The 23,801-nt window shown below is 42.3% G+C and overlaps 1 protein-coding gene across 1 annotated transcript in view; it reads left to right on the top strand.

Annotated features, from left to right (window-relative positions):
- The window catches only part of LOC124545889, a 113,570-nt gene that overhangs the window by 41,442 nt on the left and 48,327 nt on the right, over nucleotides 1-23,801 (top strand). Inside the window, exon 4 of the mRNA XM_047124848.1 lies at nucleotides 18,594-18,749. Within this exon, the coding sequence (XP_046980804.1) occupies nucleotides 18,594-18,749 (156 nt within the window). The remainder of the gene's footprint in view (nucleotides 1-18,593; nucleotides 18,750-23,801) is intronic.

The raw sequence follows: 23,801 nt of genomic DNA, 5'->3' as shown, positions 1-23,801 counted from the left end.
ATCCTCTCCCGCCATACTCATCGCCTCCTTAACTGGCACCACCTCTTTCTCCTTACCCAGTGTGGCTCTGGCCCTCCTCCTCAGCTGATGACCAGCTCCTTAACCTTACCAATCTCCTTTCCCTCCAATTTAACTCCCTTCGCTTCATTGTTTCCCTCGACCTCCAGAACGCCTACAACCATGTCTGGTATCCTGGGCTCCTCTTCAAACTCCAGACTTATGCTCTCCCCATCAATTTCGTCCGTCTCATTGCTTCCTTCCTCTCCCACTGTCCCTCCTATGTCACTATCCACAATACCATCTCCTGTACCTTATATCCCACTGCCAGCGTTCCCCAGAGCTCCGTCCTTTCCCCCCTCCCCTATCTTCTGTATACTGCCGATATGGCCAAACCTCCCCCACCTGTACACCTCCTCTTCGACCAGTTCACTGCCTGGTGCAACCAGTGGCGCCTTCGCATCAACCCTTCCAAGATACAGGCAATCAACATAGGTCATAGCACCCACTGCTTCCAGCTCCGCAATTTTTAACTCACCATTTATGGTCGTCCCATCCACCTCCCTCTAATACCGAAATACTTTGGCCTCACCCTCGACTGTCACCTCACCTAGGCTCCCCATCTCCTTACGATCCAACACAAAGCCCACAATAGACTCTGCCTCCTGAAACTCCTGTCTGGCCAGACAAGGGGACTGTGTTCTTCCACCTTCCTTCACACCTACAAATCTTTGATCTGCCCCATCCTTTTTTATGCCAGTGTCACTTCGATTTCCGCCCTTCCCAGATTCTATAAAGCCCTCCAAATCCTAGACCTCCACACACTCCACCTCACTTTCTGTATCTGCCTTCCGTTCCCCAAGCGAATCGTCCATAAACTCATCCCATTCTCCATCTTCTTCTTTTTCTCGAACACATCTGCATCCTGTACATCAGCCATCGACGTGATCCCCCCACCCCTGGTGTCTTCACTCGTCTCCACCCCTGGTCGTTGCTGCACCTTTACCATTGCGTACTGCCCTCTCTCCATATCCACACCCTCCACCACTTTTCCCAATGCAACTTCCAGCACCTACCCCTCCCAGATGTTGAGCTTTGGTCTGATCTCTGGCAACTGTAAACCCACCTTCCCCCTCCTACTCCTCAGGGCTCCCTCTCCCCTCCTCTTCCCTTCCCCTGAACGGTTTTCCACCATTCTGCACCCCTCCCTTTCCTGTGCCCCCTTCTGTGTTGTCTGTGCACCCTCCTAACTTGCCTTACATCTCCTGCCCCACCCATTTCCTGTCTCTTGGTGCCCCCCCCCTCCTTTTCCTTCTTTTCTTCCCACCCCACCAGCGTCCCCTTCCCCAATGCAACTTCTTCTCCCCTATTTTTCCCTCCTCTCAGGTTCCCATCCTTCGGCAGGCCCCTACCAGCGGTTTTCATTCTTGGTATGTGCTCCATCACTTACAGTGGTTTTTTTAAGTGTCTCTCGCTCTCTGTGTTTTTATACTGTGGGCGACTTTTCACTAGTGTGTGTGTCTCCAGTGTATTTTAAGTGCCCCATAACTCGCCGACTGTGTTATTTTATGTCGACTTTTTTAACTGCTCCCCCCCCCCCCCCCCGAGAACATCCCCATTTCAGTGTATGATTCAACTTCCATTGTCTCGATTTACTGTGTTTTTATATCCCTTTTTTCTGCCCTTTTTTATGTATAAGTTTCCATTTTTTATATTTTATAATGCCACTTGACTGAAGAGCGGTGGATTGAGAACATATAGGGCAGGGGTATAAAATTACAATAAATAAAAACAAAACTTACAGTCTCTAGAAGAGGGCACTCACCTGAAGATGGTTGGACAGTTGCCATCCGAAACATTGTGGAAAGAAGTCAACTTGATCCGGCTGCAGTTCCGAAGCCTGATAGAATACACAGTAAGTTCATCCCAATCAAACTGCCACTTTTATTTTTCAGTGTTTTAAGCTGTCTTTATTTATCATTTTGGAACCTGTAATGTCATAGATACTTTTCAGGTTTTCTCGCCATAGTCATATGATGCAACCATATATCTCATAGCTATATCGACTGGGAAGACTCCAAGAATCCCAAATAAGGATTCAGCTGGTTTAATTTTGAAGAGTCCCTAGATTCCTAGACATATCCTTTGTTGCAGTCACTTCAGTATGATCGGTAGTTGTTTAGCAGCAATTGACGTGTCGGCACACTGCATAGTAAATTGACCACTGCATTTAAGATAACGCCCAGATTAAAACGGTATTTTGTAATCTGTACCGCTGACACGGACTAGAATGTGTCCAATTTTGATGCTTTTTGTGAACCTGTGGCTGTATGTGTCGAAAAAGGTGTTTTGTCCTTACTTTGTACACAAATTTACCTGCAAACAATATCTATTTTTCTTGAAATACCATCAAAGTAATGGCAAGATTCCTGGTTACAGATAACTTACAATTAAGCAGCAGATACGTAAGTTTCATGCAGCTGTTTTTAATTTTCTGTTCACACACCGTTGCTGTGGACGATTCGCTGTCTCTTCTAGCTTTGCTCTGGAACCAAACAGACACCACAATTTGAATGCTATTTGCATGGGGAACGGTTCCATCCACCGCATTCTAGGCTCCTAATAGTTCCGAGAGTGGTTAAAAGGTCCGCATACTGATCCCTGCGGACAGCTTTTGGTAATTTATTTGCTCACTTTGAGCGTCCAGCAAGAAATTCAATTGTTCAGCCTGTGGTATCATTTCCTACTTAGCATAGCTCCTAAACGTTTTGCCACTCGAAGCTCGGACGGCCGGAGCAAGAAATCGGAACTGTCACCTGGTCATGCTGCTTTGGCAGTTGTAAGCTGTGCAGGAGACCTTCACGATGGTTACCCTCGTCGGCTACGAGAGTCATAAACTGGTGATCTCCCTTAGCTCGTGCACGTCATAGCCCATATCAGCTTAAAAGGAATAACCCGTAAAGTTGCTGCACCAAAATTCAATAACACTGAACTCATTAAGAGCCAAATCTATTCATCATGTCGATTTCTTCCAGGTCCGAAGACTCTGCTATTTGATTCCAGCTTTGCAACTCACAAACGCTGAAGCGTGCCATTCAATGAAAGAAAATGTCGTATGCCTTCGTTGACTGAGAGACACTGAGTGATTGTTTAACAGCCTAACTGGAAACGGTATTGTTTGTGCATCCACAATCGGCCTTTTCCAGGCAGCACGTGAGATTTGTATCTTTAGCGGGTGCATTGAATGTAGGTGCTCAACATCCCGATCTGACGAACTGCCTACCGTCAACAGTATCGCATACGCTCTTTTCCTGAGACTCTTTTTAAACGAACTTTACTCCCCACCTCTCCTCTCCTTGCCGGATACATAGTGGAGTACCCCCCCGGTCGAACGCAAAAGCATAAGCGTACACACAGTTATTAAACTCCTGCGTGTACGTTTGCGACCCTGGCTACAGAGCCACTCAACTTCATCTCTCGTGTATGAGGCTAGAGAATAAATGAAGCTGACTGGAGCTCTCGCCTGCCGTGAGTTTAGGGTTTTAATACTTCTCTTCTCCTCCATCCCCTTCCCCCTCCCCCTCTTTGTTCTCAAGCCAGTTCTTGCTTTCTTCTGTCCCCCGAATTGACGAAATTCAAATCTTCACCTCGTGTTAGGAATATCTGAACAGAACGAGTATACAGGGATCCTGCAATGTCTGATGGTAGGATACATTTGGACCCGAGACATCTACGAGTAGCATTAGGATCTTCATGCTCCCAAGCACACGTTGTACGCCACATACAAGTTCTGCACGTTTATTACAGTTCCACTGCTTAGCACACTGTGGTTTTGTGTGGCATAACAGTGGTAAAAGTACACAGAACTTGCATGTCAATTTATTTTCTTTCGAATTATTTCCGTGCAGAGGTCCCAGGTTCGATTCTCGGTACTACCAAAACTTTAGCTTTCTTTTAAGTGTAATTAAGAACCAGTCGATAGTAGGTCCGACTCCTCCCTCAATCTGTGCAAGACGTCCCGTTCATTGTCAACACCACCTTTTCTCGGGACTCCTAACTAACCATCAGGAGAAAACTGTTCTACATGAAAAGTTGCGTTTAAGGAATTTATGAGGGCAGGATGACAATTTATCGGCCTGGTCGTGACTGACGCTTCTCTTATGTAAAAAATTGACTTTTTAGGACATTAGGAAAGAGGTGTAAGTCAGTTCAGTCTCAAGATGTGATAAAGATTGACGTGAATTCAAGCAGTTGTGTAAGGGAAAAAGAATGGTACTACATTACAAAATTCTTTATAGGCCTCAGTTCACTGGGAATGCACAGAGATCAAATCTGACAGTAATGAACAAGGCAAGAGATATGAACCTCAATAGCGAACTGTAGAAAGGTCTTTGGAAAGAAGCAGTGCTCATACTTACATGTTTAACCAACAGAAGCCCAACTACCAATCAAAATGTTACTCTATGAAAGAAGTAATCCATACATTTTTTTGGTGTCCCTCCTAATGGCTGCAGAACGTTTTGCACAGACGTCAAGAGGTGTTTTATCTGAATGAAGGAAGTAATCCATACATTTTTTGGTTAGCCTCCTAATGGCTGCAGAACGTTGTGTACAAACGTCAAGGTGTTGAACCTGAACAGAGAGCAATAAAAGAAACTGTAAAGAAAATCTTTTTATTGGTGAAGAATCAAATGAGGCTAACGATAAAGTAAACAAAATTCCAAATAAAGAAAATGAGGGAGAAGAAATTGAAGAAGAAAGAGGCTAGATTAAAGAGAGAAGGAACTACCATTTTAGAGGTATGATCAATTTGAAGAAACCATTCAAATATGAGTATTATGAGACTGCATCACTTTCACGTGAACAAGATATTAATGCTCCACATAAAAAAACAGAATGCAAACAACAGAAGAAGAAAATAAATCATTTCATCAAAATGACGCATGAAATTGGTGAATCCAAAGCAGGCACAAAGTTAACAAATCTTGACAAGCAAATGGATCTTCATAGTCAAAGAAGATGGTTGATATATGAGTAGACTGTTCTCAGAAACTGTCAGCAGTAAAGTGATGTAGATTTCAAGGAAGTATTCAGCGCAATTGAAGTCGTCTGCTCACTGAGGCTGTTGGTTGCCCTGGAACAGAGAAAGATTTCCATACGAGAGTGATGTAAAAGCTGCCACTCACTATTGGAAACGGGGTTAACAGTTTTTCACGAAGTTACCTGAAGAATACAAGAGGTTAGAAGAATTTGTGCTTTGTAGGATCTCTGTATGGACTTGGGTAAGCTCCATCATGATGGAATAAAGTTCAGACAGATTCACTAAAAACAGAAGGACTAATTGAGTTTGAGTCAGCTCAATGCCTTCTTAAAGATGAAAACAAAGAAATGCACATGCCAATACATACTGACGATCGAATCATTAGAGGAAAAGAGTTGAGAGTTGGAGAAAATTGAAAATATAATGAAGACACTGAAGAAGAATTTTAGATTGTCTGCAGTAAAAAGTGGAGATGTCTACCAAGGCAAACAAATAATGAAAACAGAAGATGGAATATTTCTACATCAAGAACAGTATGCGAAGAAGGCACTGGGTTAGTTCAGTGAGACTGACAGCAAGTCTATGTTTTAGCTCCAGAGGGGAAGTAACCTGAAGAATATCAAGAGTACGAAACGCATGGAATTTTCCTATCTTTGCCATAGAAAGTTTTCTTTATTTGACTTGCCAGAACAAATATTGGATTCACAGTCAATTATAAGAGTCTCCTCACAGAAGATCCAAAGAAAGGGGGTAACCAATATGTCAAAAGGACTCTGAAATACTTACAAGATACTAAGAGTTACGGTGTTTTCTGTAACAATGAAGATGAAGATACTACAAATTGTGCACAAGACTTAAGAGACATAAGAGCACTGTATGATGACTCAGATTTACTTAAAATAAACACAGAATTTTAAACGTGGCTGTTGCGATTTTAGAAAGTTGTTAAAATGCAATGTTTGCTGTATATATTCAAAGGCTGGCAACTGCAGCAAAAAGCAGAATGCTAATTGTCTGTGATGAGATGAGATTTGTGTATTACCTGTGGTCTGTATGCATGAGGTAGTTTATAAAAGTAACGTTGTTTAATCTGAATTTTTATGGTATTGAAATAAAAGTCAACACAATAGAGCAAAATCGCGAGGATGAGTACAGCAGGTATGTTAGCAGAATATTTGCGAGGGCTGAGGCGCAGAGCAGGGGAACACTCTTTCCCCTCTCTTCCTTCCGCCCTGTGGCTGGCCTCAGTCTGTTCTACTGACCGTCCGAAAAATATTGCATTACCAGTAGACTTCATTGCAAGCATTGCATTGCTTCTTTTGCCGCCGTTTGTGGTATTCCGTTTTCGTTGTGTACAGTACCAATGAGAAAGATGAAAGTTCTTGTGAAACGCAGAAATGATGTTTATATTGTAAGCAAGAAACGGACGAGAAAATACATTGGCGTTGTTTCTAACTAAATAAACGAAACATATATTGTAATGTAATAACACAGTTTCGAAGTTTCACACACAACATTCCTTATTAACGAATTAATGATACAACTGTTACTGATCCCATGTATAGACGATTGAAAAATTAATTTACTTTGTGTGTACAGCAGAGTAGGTGTACTGTAGAGTTGAGACGTATCTGGAAGGCCTTCAAGTCATGTAAATGAGTGACTTTTCTAGCACATATGCGCCCAAGTGAGGGATCACAACCACCGTTTCGGTCAGCTTGACAAAGATGAAGGACATGAACTATCTGAGTAATTCAAAATCCAAATGTTGATTCTGACTGTAACAGAGAGGACGAATCAGATGAGAGTAGCCACATGAGGACAGCATGTACAGTTGATGAACTGTTAAATTTGATAGGCAGTTTTCACTTTGACAAAAAATTTTCTCAGCGGTTCTGAGGTGACCAATCATTTCCCAAGATAAAGAATTACCGGGGGGAAAGGTGGACATAATTTTCATTTTTCCGTAGGCTGGCCCTGATGAAAAGATACATTTTAGCCATAACATTCAAACGTGATTCACGTTAACGGTTCGGCAGAGAGAGACGCTGTTTCCGCGGAAGTGATAGTGGTGGGCGGAGGAGGGGGGAGAGGGTGGAGGGAGAGGAGGGGTGTTTGGCTCCTCCTCCAAGCGGCAGACGTGAAAGCTCTAGGCGTCGCCCACGCTATTTATCTGACCGACGCCGGAGGGGTAGCGCTAGCCCGCTAGTCGGGTTGGCCCTATAGGACTATTTTTCTCCAGTGTAGTAACACTAGAGTGTCGCCCCCGATGTGATAAAATCAGGAGACGCACGCTATAGAGAGCCACTCTGAAGCAGCTCCAGGGTCACCAACGGCCGGTTGCAGTTTATCGAAGACAGGCGTGCAAGTTGGTGGCAATCTTCGTCGCAACACGTCTGGACATCATTACCACAAAGCCAGACGTGTTCCGCAAACACCCTTATAGAATTCTGTGGCATTTTTCAATAATGCGCAGCTGGATAGCGATTGCGTCGACAACAAGCGCTCGTTTCCAAGACTGCGAGCTGTCCATCGGCTACGCTACAGTTCACTGATGGTAAGTGTGGTGTCACCGCCAGACACCACACTTGCTAGGTGGTAGCCTTTAAATCGGCCGCGGTCCGTTAGTATACGTCGGACCCGCGTGTCGCCACTGTCAGTGATTGCAGACCGAGCGCCACCACGCGGCAGGTCTAGAGAGACTTCCTAGCACTCGCCCCAGTTGTACAGCCGACTTTGCTAGCGATGGTTCACTGACAAAATACGCTCTCATTTGCCGAGACGATAGTTAGCATAGCCTTCAGCTACGTCATTTGCTACGACCTAGCAAGGCGCCGTTATCAATTGCTATTTATCTTGTGATGCATGTACCGTCAGACCGATGCTCACCAATTATGGATTAAAGTTAAGTATTCCAGAAGCTCCGTACTTTATTTTACTAGACTCAATTCCTTTAACTGTTCCAGACCTCACGCCAGCCTGCGTGAGCTTAAACGCGTGCTTTACGGCTTCCTCTCCCAGTGGCTTGGCTGTCTTGCCAAGTCACAACAGTAAGCACCGCGCTCTTGTTCTCGTTTACTCTTCTCTATCATGGCTCACTGATTGTGTGTGTATAGCTGCTGTTGACTGGTTCCCTCGAAATACTATGTGTACTTGTTTCGAAAGGCTGGACGAACTCACGCAGTTGTTTACTTCTGTAATTCTTGTACCAATTTTCCGTTAATGAGTTGCTCGGACCATTTGAAGTCCAGAACTGAATCATATGTTTTTAAAGGGGCTTCTGTCAACAAACATTTGTAGGAAACTGAGAAAAATTGTTTAATTTGTATAATACCATTATGTGGGTTCTTTTTTAGCACTGTTACGTCGTATGACGCAAATGTGATTGTCAGACAAGAGAATGAATTTCGAATGCTATATTTTGGTATTATAGTTAATCATTAAAAGCTGGAAACTGATGCCTTTTTAACAGATACTGAAACCTGACACTTCTTTTAATTCTCCTTAGCATTATCATGATAGCATCAACGTAACCAGGGCAGGTTCGAGAAAATTTTTCCATATAAGCAAGGTATCATTTAGCGCCCCCCCCCCCCCCCCACACACACACACCATTCCAGCTTCATTTTTCCACACAAGCGACCCACTACCCTTACCCTCCCTCACAAGCTAGTTGCCATTACTTGAGCTCTTCGTGTGACCTTAAAACATAAATCTAAAGCTGTTGAGTGTGGAAATGGGTAGTTTTCACCGCACAGACTATGTAAACAACTTCGCCCTTTGGCATTTCTGGCAGCCCTGTCAACTTAGCTGCTTGTTTTGCATGAAACTTGCACCGATCCTGAGTATAACATTTAAGAGATCAACATTTGACAATACTAATGGGCCATTATACAACAATAATCAGTGTTTGACAGTCCATTCACTCGTCATCTTGGATACAGTTCTCTGCAGCCCACTTCAAATTTTTTGTATAGAAAGGTGGAGTAGTATGGAAACAGGGGCATCATCAAACTCTGCATCATTGCCAGATTTATTAAAGATGGAGGATCCAAGATGGCGGCCATAGATGTGGTAATGTCGCACTGACATCATGGTGGTAAACTCAAAATCTGTCAGGAAATATGTCATTTGGGCTGCCTTCACTAACCTAAATCCACCCACTACTCTTCCTCCCTTCCCTCCCCACCCCTCTTTTGTAGCAAACTGTCCCTCCACATGTGTCCTTTCGTGCTTCATGTCATGGCTTTTTCTGACCAATGGGAGCGTTTCTTTCATTTGTGGAAACTACTTCTATCAATCACAAAGTACCTACCTTCAAACTGCGTCAAAATATCGCCACTTTCTATTCCTTCCCAGTTTATTCCAGCCTATCACACATTTTGTGCCTGCTCCTGATACCCAAAAGTTATACGCATACATCATGTGCGTACCATGAGCATTTCACTCAATCAACTGCATCGCTGATCTGCTTGTATCCATCTGGAAATTCACCAATACATTTTTCTAAAGAATTTCTCATTGCAAGCATCACTGGCCTTCTACCTGCTCCTATTGATGTATTGCCCAGCGCATTCATTGTCCCTCTCGCCGGGGGTCACCAACCCCTTTTTAGAAGTGTTCCATTGTACTCAGCCTGTGACGACACAACTCACATCTGCCCCCAAACTAAAACGTTTCCTCCAGCAGCTTTTTTCACCTTTTGCTCATTGACATGCAGTTTAGTGTGTTAATATAATCGAATTGAGTGTCATCCATGTGCATTACATACTGCACATTTTGATAGGCAAATCTGCTCATCATCGCTGAAGTATGTCAGGTGACATATTCCTCTACTTGTTATGACATATAAAATCTCTCATGTAAGGTGCGAAATTGACATTCATTCAATCTGCCACCTTACACACTTTGTACCCTTCTGTGTGATATACCACAGTCTTCCCTTGTCCTTGAGCACAAGCTGTCTCAAGAGTTATGAAATCCAATTAAATATGTCTCTAAATACACTTTCAAAAAGATTGCTGCACAGCAGTTTGCTTCAGTTCCGCAATGTGTACCACCACACTCGAACATAGACTCTAAAAGGATCGCGGCAGGTTCTGACACACATGTAAAACCTCCCAATCTTCATCCTGGGACACTTCATACGCTTTTGTGGGAAATAGATCCTGTAACTGATCTCAGCAGCAATATCTGATTTTACATGCCAAAATCAAGATATTGGAAGCTGAAATAAGTATCTCTTCAACTTTAAACAAGACTCTCACCACATTTGGAGTTTTAGCTTCCAGAAAGCGAAAAATTTCTGAGTCCTGCAGCTGCTGTGGTCTTCATCACTTTTCTGAAACGCTGAGTGGGCTTAGTTTATATTTTCTGCTGCAGTCAGGGATGTTAAGGCTCTAATTTTTTATTTTTGTCACTTCTCGAAGTTCACTGGTGTCTAAACAAAGACAGGAACATCAGAACAATTACATATCTAAAAAAAAAAGAGCAAAATGATAGGTGTTTGTAGGTATTGCAATCCCTGTATATACATCTGCCTAACAGACGACAGATGTCCTGTTTATGGATCTAGCGTTAGTACAGTGTGAAATTTCACATGTCAAACACTGCTGTTGTGTGTTTGTTTCCTTGTAAGAGGCATTCTCTGTTGCTGATGATCATTTTATAGGACTGATGCGAGCATAGTGCAATTTCTGAACCTGATCGGATGTGAACAGTGGGCGCTATATGCCTCTGGAAAAATATATTGAGTGTGTATGACAGACACTATGTTTTTTTCCTTTGGTGTAGAATGAAGTAGTTTCATCATGTTAAAGTCTGTCACCATAGTAAGAGGCATAGAAAACTTGCAGGGTGGATGTAAGTCAGATGTTGGACATTAATGTCCTGCATAGAGTGCACATGTTTATTTCCTACTATCATTTCTGTCTTACCAGTACCTTCTTGGTACTGACCCCAGACCCTATAACAATACTTAAGAATTGATAGTGCAGTTGATTTATGTAAAATGCTTCGAACTCCATTCTTATGGAGCTCCATCAGGCATAAGACTATATAATTTCTTCTTGACCATTTGTTATATCATTACAACACTCTACTATACACGAATAGGGGGTGATAATCTCCTCAACATGCATGGCCTTGGATGGGTGCACCACAAAGAATGAAAGTACGCCAGGGATGAGGAGGAGGAAGGCTGCAGGTATTTCGCTAGGTCAGCCTACTGTTGTGAGTTCTCCTAGCCCAGCAGCTAGACACAGACTGAACGAATTTCCCACCATTTTTTCCCCAGTGCCTATTTGTATTACATCACGGGAGGTGAGCAGAGGGGCACAGTCAACAGTGCCCTCTGATGGTGGTCTTGTGAACTAGGTCAGTTGGCCTCCAGACCTCAAGGTGAAAACACTGCATGAAGCTACTGTCTAGTGGTCAATCTATGACAACTCAAATTGTTTAATTAAGCAATATACTGCACTGCATACAAAAGAAAGGCTTAAGTCCATCATATCCAGCAACCCAGCACAGACTGGGTCCTTTTCCAGCCAATTTCTGGATGTTGGTGAGGAGGGGAGGGGACAAGAGGGAGGAGCGGATGGTGGGCGGATTTAGGTTAGTGGAGGCAGCCCAAATGAGCTATTTCCCAACAAATTTCGAATTTCCCACCACAATGTCAATGCGACATTGCCATCTCTATGGCCGCCATCTTGGATCCACCATCTTGAATAAATTTGGCAACAGTGTGGAGTGGGGTGATTCCGCTGTTGCCCTACTATTAGATAGATGTTTGTCAGACAGATAACACAGGTGTCTTTCCAAGTCCTTAATTGTGTTAGACTTAATTGGAGCCTGTCCTGATGGTTAAGCTATTTTTTGTGGCACAGTCAACGGATTATGTTGGAGGCCTAGATTAAAGGTGTGACTAATCAGTCCATTGATTGTTATAGGCGCTGTAGTACAATCCTTTCTTCTATTATCAAAAACAGAATATGAAAATGTGCTGACAGAGAATGTCATCTACCTTTGTCTTCCAATACTCGAGTTTCTTCACTGATTCTGGTTTTCCTGTAGAATAGCTGCTGCCATAATTTGAGACCTAATATTTCAGAAGCAGCAACCTCGAGACATTTACCTTGATTCGAACTTGTAAGAACCACGTCTTTGACATCACACACAGTAAAAGATCTGCATGTTTGCTTTCTTTTTATAATGCTGAAAGCCCTATTGCAAGATAAAAAAACTGTGCCCTCTAGCTGTTTCTTAATGTTGAATTTTTTAAAATTGGTTACGTACAACAGAAATCTGCTGAGATTGTGATTCTTATTCTGAGGTGAGCAACTGTCTGGGGTTTGACGAAGTTAGATGTATTCTATTTGTGTGCTGCTGGAAGCACCCATTGTATTACAAATAATCGGTAAACAACATGCCCAAAGCGCCAACTTAATGGGTTGGTGCATAAGTTCGTTGCGTTTTTGGATAAGTTTAACAAAGGCAACAGATATACATAACAGAGACTTTATTGATCAATAATATATTCTCCTTCATTATTTACTACTGCCTGCCGAAGCTGGGACAACTTTTCTATTCTGCGACTGTAGATATCACATGGTTTTGAGCGAAGAACTCTTCGAGCCATGTTCGGAACACATTTTCAACTGGGAAGGAAGTTCTTGAACTTTATTCGATAGAGAGCGGGAAAGGTGGAAATCTAAGGGCGCAAGATCAGGTGAATAAGGTGGGTGAGGAATGACTTCGCAATCCAACTCTCCTATAGTGTGTTTTGTGAGTCTAGTAGAATGCGGTCGAAAGTTATCATGGAGCAGCTTCACTTTACGCTGTCTTCTGGTGGTTGTTCTTAGATTGCGTCTGCAAGACATCTGAGTTGCTGGCAATAAATGTCAGCACTGTGGCCATACCTCGGGCAATCAATTCGCTGTACACCACACCGTCGCCGTTCCACCAGATGTGTAACATTATCTTTGGTGGATGACCACAGTTCATAGTATGGGGAGTTGCTGCTGTGTTTGGGCTCAACCATTACTTTCTCTTACTTATGTTAGGGTAAAGACACTGTTTCTCGTCACCGTTAACGATACAGGTTACCTCAAAGGTCTTCCTGAACGTAGAGAGTCCCTAATGTCAAAACGATCCTCCTTAAAATTAGAAAACCATTTTAAGGCCATGCTCTGTCCAATAACATTATCCCCACACACGGTTCAAACGTTTGTGCCTGCCTCCTCTGCTGTCACTCCGCTATTGAACTCAAACAGAAGAATAACTGGCTTCCTTATCTCCTACTGAAAAAAATGTAAACTTAAGGTCGGTAAAAAAGTAAACTTTGACAGTAAGCGATAAGTGCTGCTATTGGCTGACGCTTTGACATCACTAAGGAACAGCGTCTGCTTTGGCAACAGCGCTATGGCTTGTGTGCCGCGCTTTTAAGCGGTGTGTTTTTGTTTCTACTGAAATAATGAAATGTAAATTGCATTCCGCTATTGCTAAATGTTCCCTCTACATCGAATAACTTAACCAGCTTTTAAACAGACATCGCTAATTTAAAAAACGAAAAAAATAAAATAAATGCATAAATAAGTAAAAGCATCTCTTGAATACAAAAATGTAAAAAAGCGCAAAACATAATCTGTTTTCTGAGTTTTCTGCCGACGTAAATGTTTGATATAAGCTTGCAGTCTCCTAAGTTGCCTCTGAAAACAGTTTTAACGAGTAACCACGACCAACATAACGTTCATTTTCATTTTGCATTTATCGCAACTTTATAGGAACTTCAATTGACAATTGGGCATTGTCGTTTTCACTCAAAAAAATTGTTCAAGTGCCTTGTTTGTAGCCGGCCGGGGTGGCCGAGCGGTTCTAGGCGCTACAGTCTGGAACCACGCGACCGGTACGGTCGCAGGTTCGAATCCTGCCTCGGGCATGGATGTGTATGATGTCCTTAGGTTTAAGTAGTTCTAAGTTCTAGGGTACTGATGACCTCAGCAGTTAAGTCCCATAGTGCTCAGAGCCATTTGAACCAACCTTCTTTGCAGGAAGCATCTGAATCAGCCAATCGAACTAGAACATCCTTCAAAATACCTGGTGGTAACTGAAACAGCGGTTTATCCAAGAACTCAAGGTTGCTACTTCAGGTACAGGATACCCGAATATTTTTCCTGGAAAAATGGTAACTTTTCTGCGCAACGGTGAACAAGGAAATCGACTTGAAAAATAACTTCCTCTTTGACTCATAGAACCCCATTTCACCCCTGTAACAAACTTCTGATTTGATCGGGTGAAAATACGAGTATTTTACCCAGTACTCGACTAAATTCACGAGATAAAATTGCATTTTTTATTACTTTCTTCATTGTAAAGACGTCATTTCGTTTATGCCGACTGACTTCGAAGATCTTCTATACGAGCTTGCAATTTTTGCACATGTTTTCATATGAGCATTTCTCCTCTGTAATGCCACTACGTACTTCTGTAAACTGGCTGCTTCTGAATCACGTAGATTTACCAGTGCTCTTCTTCCATGGAGAAAGATTTTGCAAAGTCCGTAGTTTCTTCTATGGATCTATGCTGAAAGGTTCCTTTCCTTCTTCTGTTAAACGTGGTGTGCTACCACTGATTCTAATACTACGCTGTTAAGCGCTTTTTCCGCGGTAAATTCAGCAGTTTATTTGAAATGATGAGAGTATATTCCAGAATTTACAACATTCAAAGCGTCTTTTCTATAGCATTTCGACAGAGAAATCCTTCACAGACTTGCATCGCGAGAGTCCCTCTTGTATATAAATGAAATTACAGTATTTCAGATAATTTACTGTCCACATACAGACATGATTTTATGTATATAGGCTGAGACAGCGAGTGAAAATTTTTACCAACGCCGGCAATCGAGCGCAGTTCTCCTGCTTAGTAGGCATGTACGTTAGCCACTAAGCCACGTTGGCAGACTGGTACAGAGAACTGTAGAAATTATCCTGGTACGCCTCCATCCTTGATCCAAGTTCTCACTATTCGACAGTCTACTTTAAATTCCCCCTTACACACTAACGGAATTACTATGGCTCTCCATGTCCTGAAATAACACCACATCAAATGTAAATGGGGGATACAGCCTGAAACCCAAATACAGGTACTGACACAAATGGGATAACTCAGTATCAGAGACTTTACTACTCACATATAGATATGATTTTATACATATAGAGTGAAGCAGTGAGAATTTGGATTGAGGAGGGAGCCATGCTAGGGTAATCCTTGTAGCTGAGAGAATCGCTGTGCCAAGGTGGATTAGCGACTAACCCGCCTGCCTTTTAAGCAGGAGGGCCAGGTTCGTCTCCCGGCCTTGGTACAAATATTCACTCGCTGCTTCAGTCTATGTTTATAAAATCATGTCCCATTTAGTGTTGTGATTGTGAGAATTACAGCCAACAATAGCACAACCTGGCATTGCTTTCACACACTCAAAACACTTTCATTTGCAAATATCTAACTATACAAAAGGAACTAAGCGAAAGCTCACAAAACCACATATCCTCCAACAAATATAGGCGCGAAGTGTTCGATCTGACGTCATGCGCAAAACGGCAGAAACATGTTTGATTCTATGCAGCATTTCTGGTCCCCCGCCTCCCCCACCATCCCCCCTCCCTCATGTAAATTCAAATAGCAACAATGAACGACAAATAAAACGTGATAATTGATAAATAAGCACATAGCAATCAGAATACCAACATACAAAACAAATACGCTACTAACTTATGCACCAACCAAATACGAGGCTCTTTCAATAAGTAATGCCCCATATTTTTGTCTCAAAACATTTATTTTTAAGAGTCAGAATGTGGTGACAATATACATCAACATGTCTTGTCCATGTCCTGTTTTTCTATTTAGTATCCACACTGTTCTAAGCGCCAATGTTGTGGAAGAGCTTGTATTCCTTGCTGGTGAAAGCTCTTGTCCTGTAGGCATAGCCATGTTTTCACTGCATCACTGACGCTCCCGTCATCTTCAAAGTGTGTTCCCCTTAGAGAACCGTGAAGCAGCTCAAAGAGATCGAAGTCTGAGGGTGCCAGGACTGGACTGCAGGGCTTGCTTCTGTGAGCATTCGTGGAATCCATCGTGAGCTCCTCTTTGAATATGGTTCAAATGGCTCTGAGCACTATGGGACTTAACATCTATGGTCATCAGTCCCCTAGAACTTAGAACTACTTAAACCTAACTAACCTAAGGACATCACACAACACCCAGTCATCACGAGGCAGAGAAAATCCTTGACCCTGCCGGGAATCGAACCGGTGAACCCGGGTGTTGGAAGCGAAAACGCTATCGCACGACCACGAGCTGCGGACCCTCTTGGAATATCTCAGAATCTCTATCGTTGCAGACGTACTTCCAACGCTGACCGACAGCTCTATCCAGTTGTCGAATTGTGATGCGCCGGTCGGCACGAATAATGGCATCCGCACGATTCGGAATGTCTGAAGCAGTGGCTGTGACAGAACGTCCTGAGCGTGGCTGATCATGGAGCTCTGTTTCTGTATTTCCTGAGACTGTTATTTTCTTTACCCATCGCCCAGCTGCACTCCTATCAACTGCAGCATCGTCATGACTACACACAAACGGTTTTGGATGCTCGCCACGGTTTCTTTTTCTTCACACAAGAATTCAATATCAGCACGCTTCTTGTAACGTGAGTTGTGTGTAGACGCCATTTTGACGCTGTAATACGACTCTGCCATCTGCCAGAACGGTTCGAACAAACGTCAAATATGAAGCACCAACAAGGACGTTTGTCTATGTATATCAACGGCTTTTAAAAAATATTGTGGGGGCATTACTTATTGAACAACTCTCGTATAACGCAATATACGTTTAACTGCGTGTATAACAACGGCATAAATGTACAACAGGCAAACCACTGCAGCATACTGTTTTCTTGTGAACACTACTGGTAATGTGATCTAGGGGTGCGAGGAGAGATCATTAAATGATGTGCTGAATCTTGAGGGCTGCTATCCAAGCTTCGTTTTCACAGGGGCATGAATACGACTGATGCCTCTTTTAATGTAAAAGGGCATAAGTCACTGATTGATGTTTCTATAAAATAAACATTGTTTTACTGAGTCCTATAGAATGTACGCTAAAATGTACACAGACAGACTAATGTATTGTCTCATTCATACACTCTGAAGTACTAGCAATCTTAAAACCATCACATTAGAACTCATACCCTTTTAAAAATATGCGGCTCTGTTGCGGATTCTAGACCATTCCCATTTTGTGAAGGCTGCCTGATTGTGTTCTTGAGAGTAATATACTGATCTTAATTCAATTTTCAGTATCCATTTACTTCTGTGGCCCTTCCAAATAATTTTGACCATGATGCAACACAAACACTTGTTTTTGTTTGTGAGGTACAACGCTAACAGTCATGGTGACAGGCGGATTTACAGGTCAGGTCTCGTGTCTCTGTAAATTACAGGAAGGAATAGCCAAAATGCAAGTATCTTTTTGTCAACAGTATCCCATCTTTCTCTTAATTAAACTCGTCACGAAGAAGGACTTCTTTACGAGATAAAGATCCTCAGTACTTCACATGCCAAACCATTCCAAACATTTACCATGGCTGCAAAAGTGCTACAGTCAGCCACAGTACGATGTCCACGTAACTATATTCATGAAAATGCTTTTACCACAGCGCCACTGTTCTCTGTAGAGCACATCATTGACTCACACTGCATTCCTGTTGAGCGCATTCATCTCAGCTACGGGCGGTTCAAGAATCTCCTTTCTGATGTGCTTAACGCCATCAACTGTGTGTTCACAGTTTTAGACAGCTATATCAAACACTTTCAACCGACGATTGTCCAATATAGTACTGTGAATTTGTCAATAAATTCATTTGTTTTTGCTCCTTTTTTCGTTCTTGACTTGATCATTTTCAAAAGAAGCAGGCTACTATCGCATTTGAATTTGGCCACCCACTTCGTAAATGTTGTAAGTAAAAGAGCATTCTATTTTAAAAGTTCGAACATTTTTGGACGGACGTCCCTCGGGAGAAATCGTACGAGACAAAGATTTAGAACGGGCTGGTATACCAGTTTATCCATTTGAGCAAAACGTGATTAGACAATGATTCTCATTCGGGAGGATGGCGGCTCGAACCCCTTCCTGCAATTCCCACAAATCGCTGAATGCCGGGATGATTCCTTTGTTAAGAGTACAGTCGATTTCTTACCCCATCATTTCCAATCTTCTGATAATCTAGAAGTCGATGAGTTTTCTACCATAATCTTCCTTTCTTCCGCCCTTGAACAAAACACTTTAAAAACTGTAAACAAAAATATTCTGAAGATTAAGTTTGAATTCAACTTACGCTATTACAAGAACAAAATTTCACTTCAGGCAGAACCACCTCTGTGTCAGGACGTCTACGCCGAGAACTTTTGTACACAGACCTCACATTAGCCGTAGCAAAAAAGCGAACAGATCGAAGAATCAAGGCACGCTGTCTCCGTATCTAGCAGCCTACTGTTGCTTCCAGAGTGAGGCGGTGTCGGCAGCAGCGTACGCCTGCTCCTGGATAGAAGGCAGCCCCCGCTTCAAGCGCACCCTTCGGATCCTCATGTGCCGCGCCCAGAAGCCGCTGGTGCTGACGGCAGGGCGCCTCTACCAGGTCCACAGGACCACCTTCCTCTCGGCAAGTATTACCACATTGCATAGCCACACACGTAAGATTCCGACAACTATGTACAGGAGTATTCAAAAAGAAGGAACACATTTCAAACATTTATTGCTCCCAAATTCCAAAAGGTAGAAACACAGTTCCAACGTTCTGGAAAGAGAAAAGTTCAAGTTTTTATGTATTCAGTGTGAGCACCACGTTGTTACACAACAAAAATTAAAACGGCGGCTCATTTCCTGCCACATACGAAGCAGCGGGTCTCGCGTTTGAGAACTTCTCTTAACACGTCCTATGTTACCTGAATGACACCGTTCCAAGACGTTGAATTGGAAGATGAGGAACGGAAGATGAATTTCATCGCCGTTGGCGTCCCAGGTCCCCACACCTCGCACCTTGTGACTTTTATCTGTGGGGTTACGTAAAAGACCGCGTTTTTATCCCCCCTGTGACTGACACTCTTGAAAGTCTGCGACATCGCATTGTTGACGCTCTGAATTCGGTAACGAGAGAGCAGCTGCCTCGTGTGTGGCCGGGAAATGAGCCACTGTTTTGATATTTATCGTGTAACATATGGTGTTCACAATGAATGCATAGAAAGTGTGGTGTCACCGCCAGACACCACACTTGCTAGGTGGTAGCTTTTAAATCGGCCGCGGTCCATTAGTATACGCCGGACCCGCGTGTCGCCACTGTCAGTGATAGCAGACCGAGCGCCACCACGCGGCAGGTCTAGAGAGACGTCCTGGCACTCGCCCCAGTTGTACAGCCGACTTTGCTAGCGACGCTACACTGACAAAGACGCTCTCATTTGCCGAGACGATAGTTAGCATAGCCTTCAGCTACATTTGCTACGACCTAGCAAGGCGCCGTATTCAATTGATAATTAATATTATGAAGCATGTACCGTAACGAGAGATGTTCTAAAGTTGTGGATTAAAGTTAAGTATTATATCAACTACGTACTTTATTTGCAATTCTCAAGATATTGTCCTGTTCCAGACCTCACGCCAGTCAGCGTGTAATTAAACGCGTGCATTTCGTCCTCCTCTAGAAAAATAGTGTTGGCTTTTCTGCCAACACTACAGAAAGTTTGAACTTTTCTCTTACCAGGAACGCTGGAATTGCGCTCCTATCTTTTGTAATTTGCTAGCAATAAAGGTCTGAAATCTGTTTCTTCTTTTTGAATAGCCCTCGAATCGTGTGGATCACTGATCACGAGTAGTTTATCCATATAGCATCTGCAACGGCCTACGCAACAGCGTTGGCCCGTTTCTCCACGCAACACAAACCGTTGGCAATTTTGAACTGAAAATAATAATAGACTACTGTTAATAGTTATGCATGCTTGACTGTACAGCACTGGAAATAATAGATTATTAGTATTTCCGAATGTTTGAAAAGAACATTCGTCCTTATTTTACTCTATTAAACCACATTTTACATGTTAAAAGCCTAGTTTACACGACTCTAGGTTGTGCTTAACTGCGCTACCAGTCACTGCGCTTTTGCATCGCGTGTGCGCTCTAGTCAATGGTAGAACTAAACAGTTTAACTTCTTCCAACTTTGGCGACTCTAAACTACAGGGCTATTACAAATGATTGAAGCGATTTCATAAATTCACTGTAGCTCCATTCATTGACATATGGTCACGACACACTACAGATACGTGGAAAAACTCATAAAGTTTTGTTCGGCTGAAGCCGCACTTCTGGTTTCTGCCGCCAGAGCGCTCGAGAGCGCAGTGAGACAAAATGGCTACAGGAGCCGAGAAAGCATATGTCGTGCTTGAGATGCACTCACATCAGTCAATCATAACAGTGCAACGACACTTCAGGACGAAGTTCAACAAAGATCCACCAACCGCTATTTCCATTCGGCGATGGTATCCGCAGTTTAAAGCTTCTGGATGCTTCTGTAAGGGGAAATCAACGGGTCGGCCTGCAGTGAGCGAAGAAACGGTTGAACGCGTGCGGGCAAGTTTCACGCGTAGCCCGTGGAAGTCGACGAATAAAGCAAGCAGGGAGCTAAACGTACCACAACCGACGGTTTGGAAAATCTTACGGAAAAGGCTAAAGCAGAAGCATTTCTTAAACAGGAGATTGGAAAACCGATGGATCAGTCGTGGTGGAGATCATGATCAACAATTCATGTCATGGCCTCCACACTCTCCTGACTTAACCCCATGCGATTTCTTTCTGTGGGGTTATGTGAAAGATTCAGTGTTTAAACCTCCTCTACCAAGAAACGTGCCAGAACTGCGAGCTCACATCAACGATGCTTTCGAACTCATTGATGGGACATGCTGCGCCGAGTGTGGGAGGAACTTGATTATCGGCTTGATGTCTGTCGAATCACTAAAGGGGCACATATCGAACATTTGTGAATGCCTAAAAAAACTTTTTGAGATTTTGTATGTGTGTGCAAAGCATTGTGAAAATATCTCAAATAATAAAGTTATTGTACAGCTGTGAAATCGCTGCAATCATTTGTAATAACCCTGTAATAGTCACATGTGTTTTTGGGATAGGTGCTGTGTCGGTAGCGTGTAAACAAATGTAAATATGAAGTGTGTAACGGAGGAAACAGTCCGCTTTTTGAATATCTATGCTATATGTAGGTTTTTGTGGGATTTTATCGATGTGGATCATAAAACCTACTTGAGGCCCTCCTATGGCATTTAAACATGGATGGGTTGACAGTATCTGATCTGCAGAGCTAAATTCATCCCTTCATGACAAATATACAACTGAATTAAGAAAATTCTGGCAAGCAAAACATCTGGCTGTGGAACAGACATCATCTACAAGATTAAAGTCCCATGGGTCAAGTTTGCAGATTCGTTTATAAGGAAGAGGAGAAAAGGAGAGGTAGAGGAGAAAAGGCTATGCAAATCAGCTAAACTTAATTCTTTATTCCATATTAATTTCTATTAAACGTCATAGCAGAGTTTCACATTCACAAACTGTAGCACATATTTTTAGACTTTGGTAAATTACGACAGTACAGCTCCATCTTCAAGAAATTAATCTGCAAACCATTCTCTTCTTAATGCGGCGTGCTTGGAACGATTACTGCTGCAATACTGTAGCTTTGCATCTATGAGCCCCAGCCCCCCCCCCCCCCCCCCCCCCCCGCCCCCTTGGCATTTGTGGATCTCCACGTTCCTGATAAACTCCGTTATCGACATTCTACTGGTCTATTAGATCTGCCTGTATATATTGCTGTAGAGCTGTTTCTCTGCCAGTTGTGGACTCAACGTGTAGCGCTGATTGTGGGCAAAGTAGTGCATTTCATACATGCGAAATTTGGAAACCAGAATGACAAACGTATTTTCCACAACGAGGCGAGCTCTACACTGCCGTATTTAAATATTCTTTCTTTGAAACTCAATCGAATATACTTCGAAAACGGCTTCATTAAATATGGGCTAACGAAATTACGTCATAAATAACTAAAACTGCGCCTTCTGGCAGCCCGAGAGTTCTGGACTCTGACGACGATTTTAGAGTAATCAAATCAGTCAACAAATTACCGATATGGTAGTGTCACGCAAACTAGAGAACTACGGACAACAGTTACTCGTATTTAATATTGGCTCCTGTTATGACTAAGCGGGATTGGATTTCTCCCAATTTACGTTGATCAAGGGGTTTGTACATGGTGTAATGCAACACCAAAACTGGTTACTTAAATAAACTGAATACAAAAGAGATGAGTGACGGTGTTTTAATTTTCATTTCACACACTAATGTGTCTCCCAGCACTTCTTGCAGATTACCTTTAAATTCACGTGTTGCGCCGAAGATTTCTACTAAGATACATAAGCAAGGCCTATTGTGGAATAGATTCTTCCGGAAGTTCGTTTCTCATGTGACCTATTGTGGAATAGATTCTTCCGGAAGTTCGTTTCTCGTGTGAAACTTATTAGATTAGATTTTCTTTCATTCCAATTGATCCGTAGTGAGGAGGTCCTCCAGGATGTGGAACATGTCAGAAAAACAACAATACATGACAAATATTTACAGCTAAAACAAATAAGCTAATGTACCATTCCACAGGTCCCAAGTGGAATGATCGTCATTTTTTAATGAACACTATATGAAAGTCATTTTACAAATACTAATGCACTGAATTTAAAATAAAAAAGTTTTTTATTTATTTATAAGGTAATAAACATATAAGACAACTACTATAATACTTATTTACAATGAACACATTACTGCACTGAAATGGTGCAGAAGTTAGATTCTACTTACACACACACACACACATTTACAATGAACACATTACTGCACTGAAATTGCGCAGAAGCTATACCGTACTTTTATATATATATATAAGTTGGTTTTACTGAGAAATTCATCAATGGAGTAGAAGGAGTTGGCCACCAATAAATCCTTTGGGCTTCTCTTAAACTGAATTTCAGTGGTTGTTAAGCTTTTTATGGCTGCTGGCAAGTTATTGAAAATGTGTGTCCCTGAATAATGCACACCTTTTTGTACAAGACTAAGTGACTTTAAATCGTTGTGAAGATTATTCTTATTTCTAGTATTGATTCCATGAATTGAGCTGTTGGTTTGAAAAAGTGATATATTTTTAATGACAAATTTCATTAAGGAATAAATATATTGGGAAGCAGTAGTTAGTATCCCTAGTTCCCTAAACAGGTTCTGCAGGATGTTCTTGAGTTCACACCACATATAACTCTTACTGCACGTTTTTGTGCCTGGAAAACTTTAGCTTGGCTTGATGTATTACCCCAAAAAATAATCCCATATGACATTATGGAATGAAAGTAAGCATAGTATGCCAGCTTTTTCATTTTTATATCCCCTATGTCTGACAAAATTTGCATTGCAAACAGAGATTTGTTAAGACGCTTCAGCAGTTCTGTGGTGTGCTCCTCCCAGTTGAATTTATTATCAAGCTGTAATCCCAAGAATTTAACACTGTCCACTTCTTCTATCTTCTTGTCATCGTATGTTAGACATATACTCATGGGACACCCCTTACAAGTTCTGAACTGCATGTAGTGTGTTTTTTTAAAGTTTTGTGACAAATAATTG

Source organism: Schistocerca americana, chromosome 8 (genome assembly GCF_021461395.2).
Source record: "Schistocerca americana isolate TAMUIC-IGC-003095 chromosome 8, iqSchAmer2.1, whole genome shotgun sequence".
NCBI classification, from domain to species: domain Eukaryota; kingdom Metazoa; phylum Arthropoda; class Insecta; order Orthoptera; family Acrididae; genus Schistocerca; species Schistocerca americana.
The sequence above is the reverse complement of the archived record's forward strand: the minus strand, read 5'-3'. Positions and strand labels throughout refer to the sequence as shown.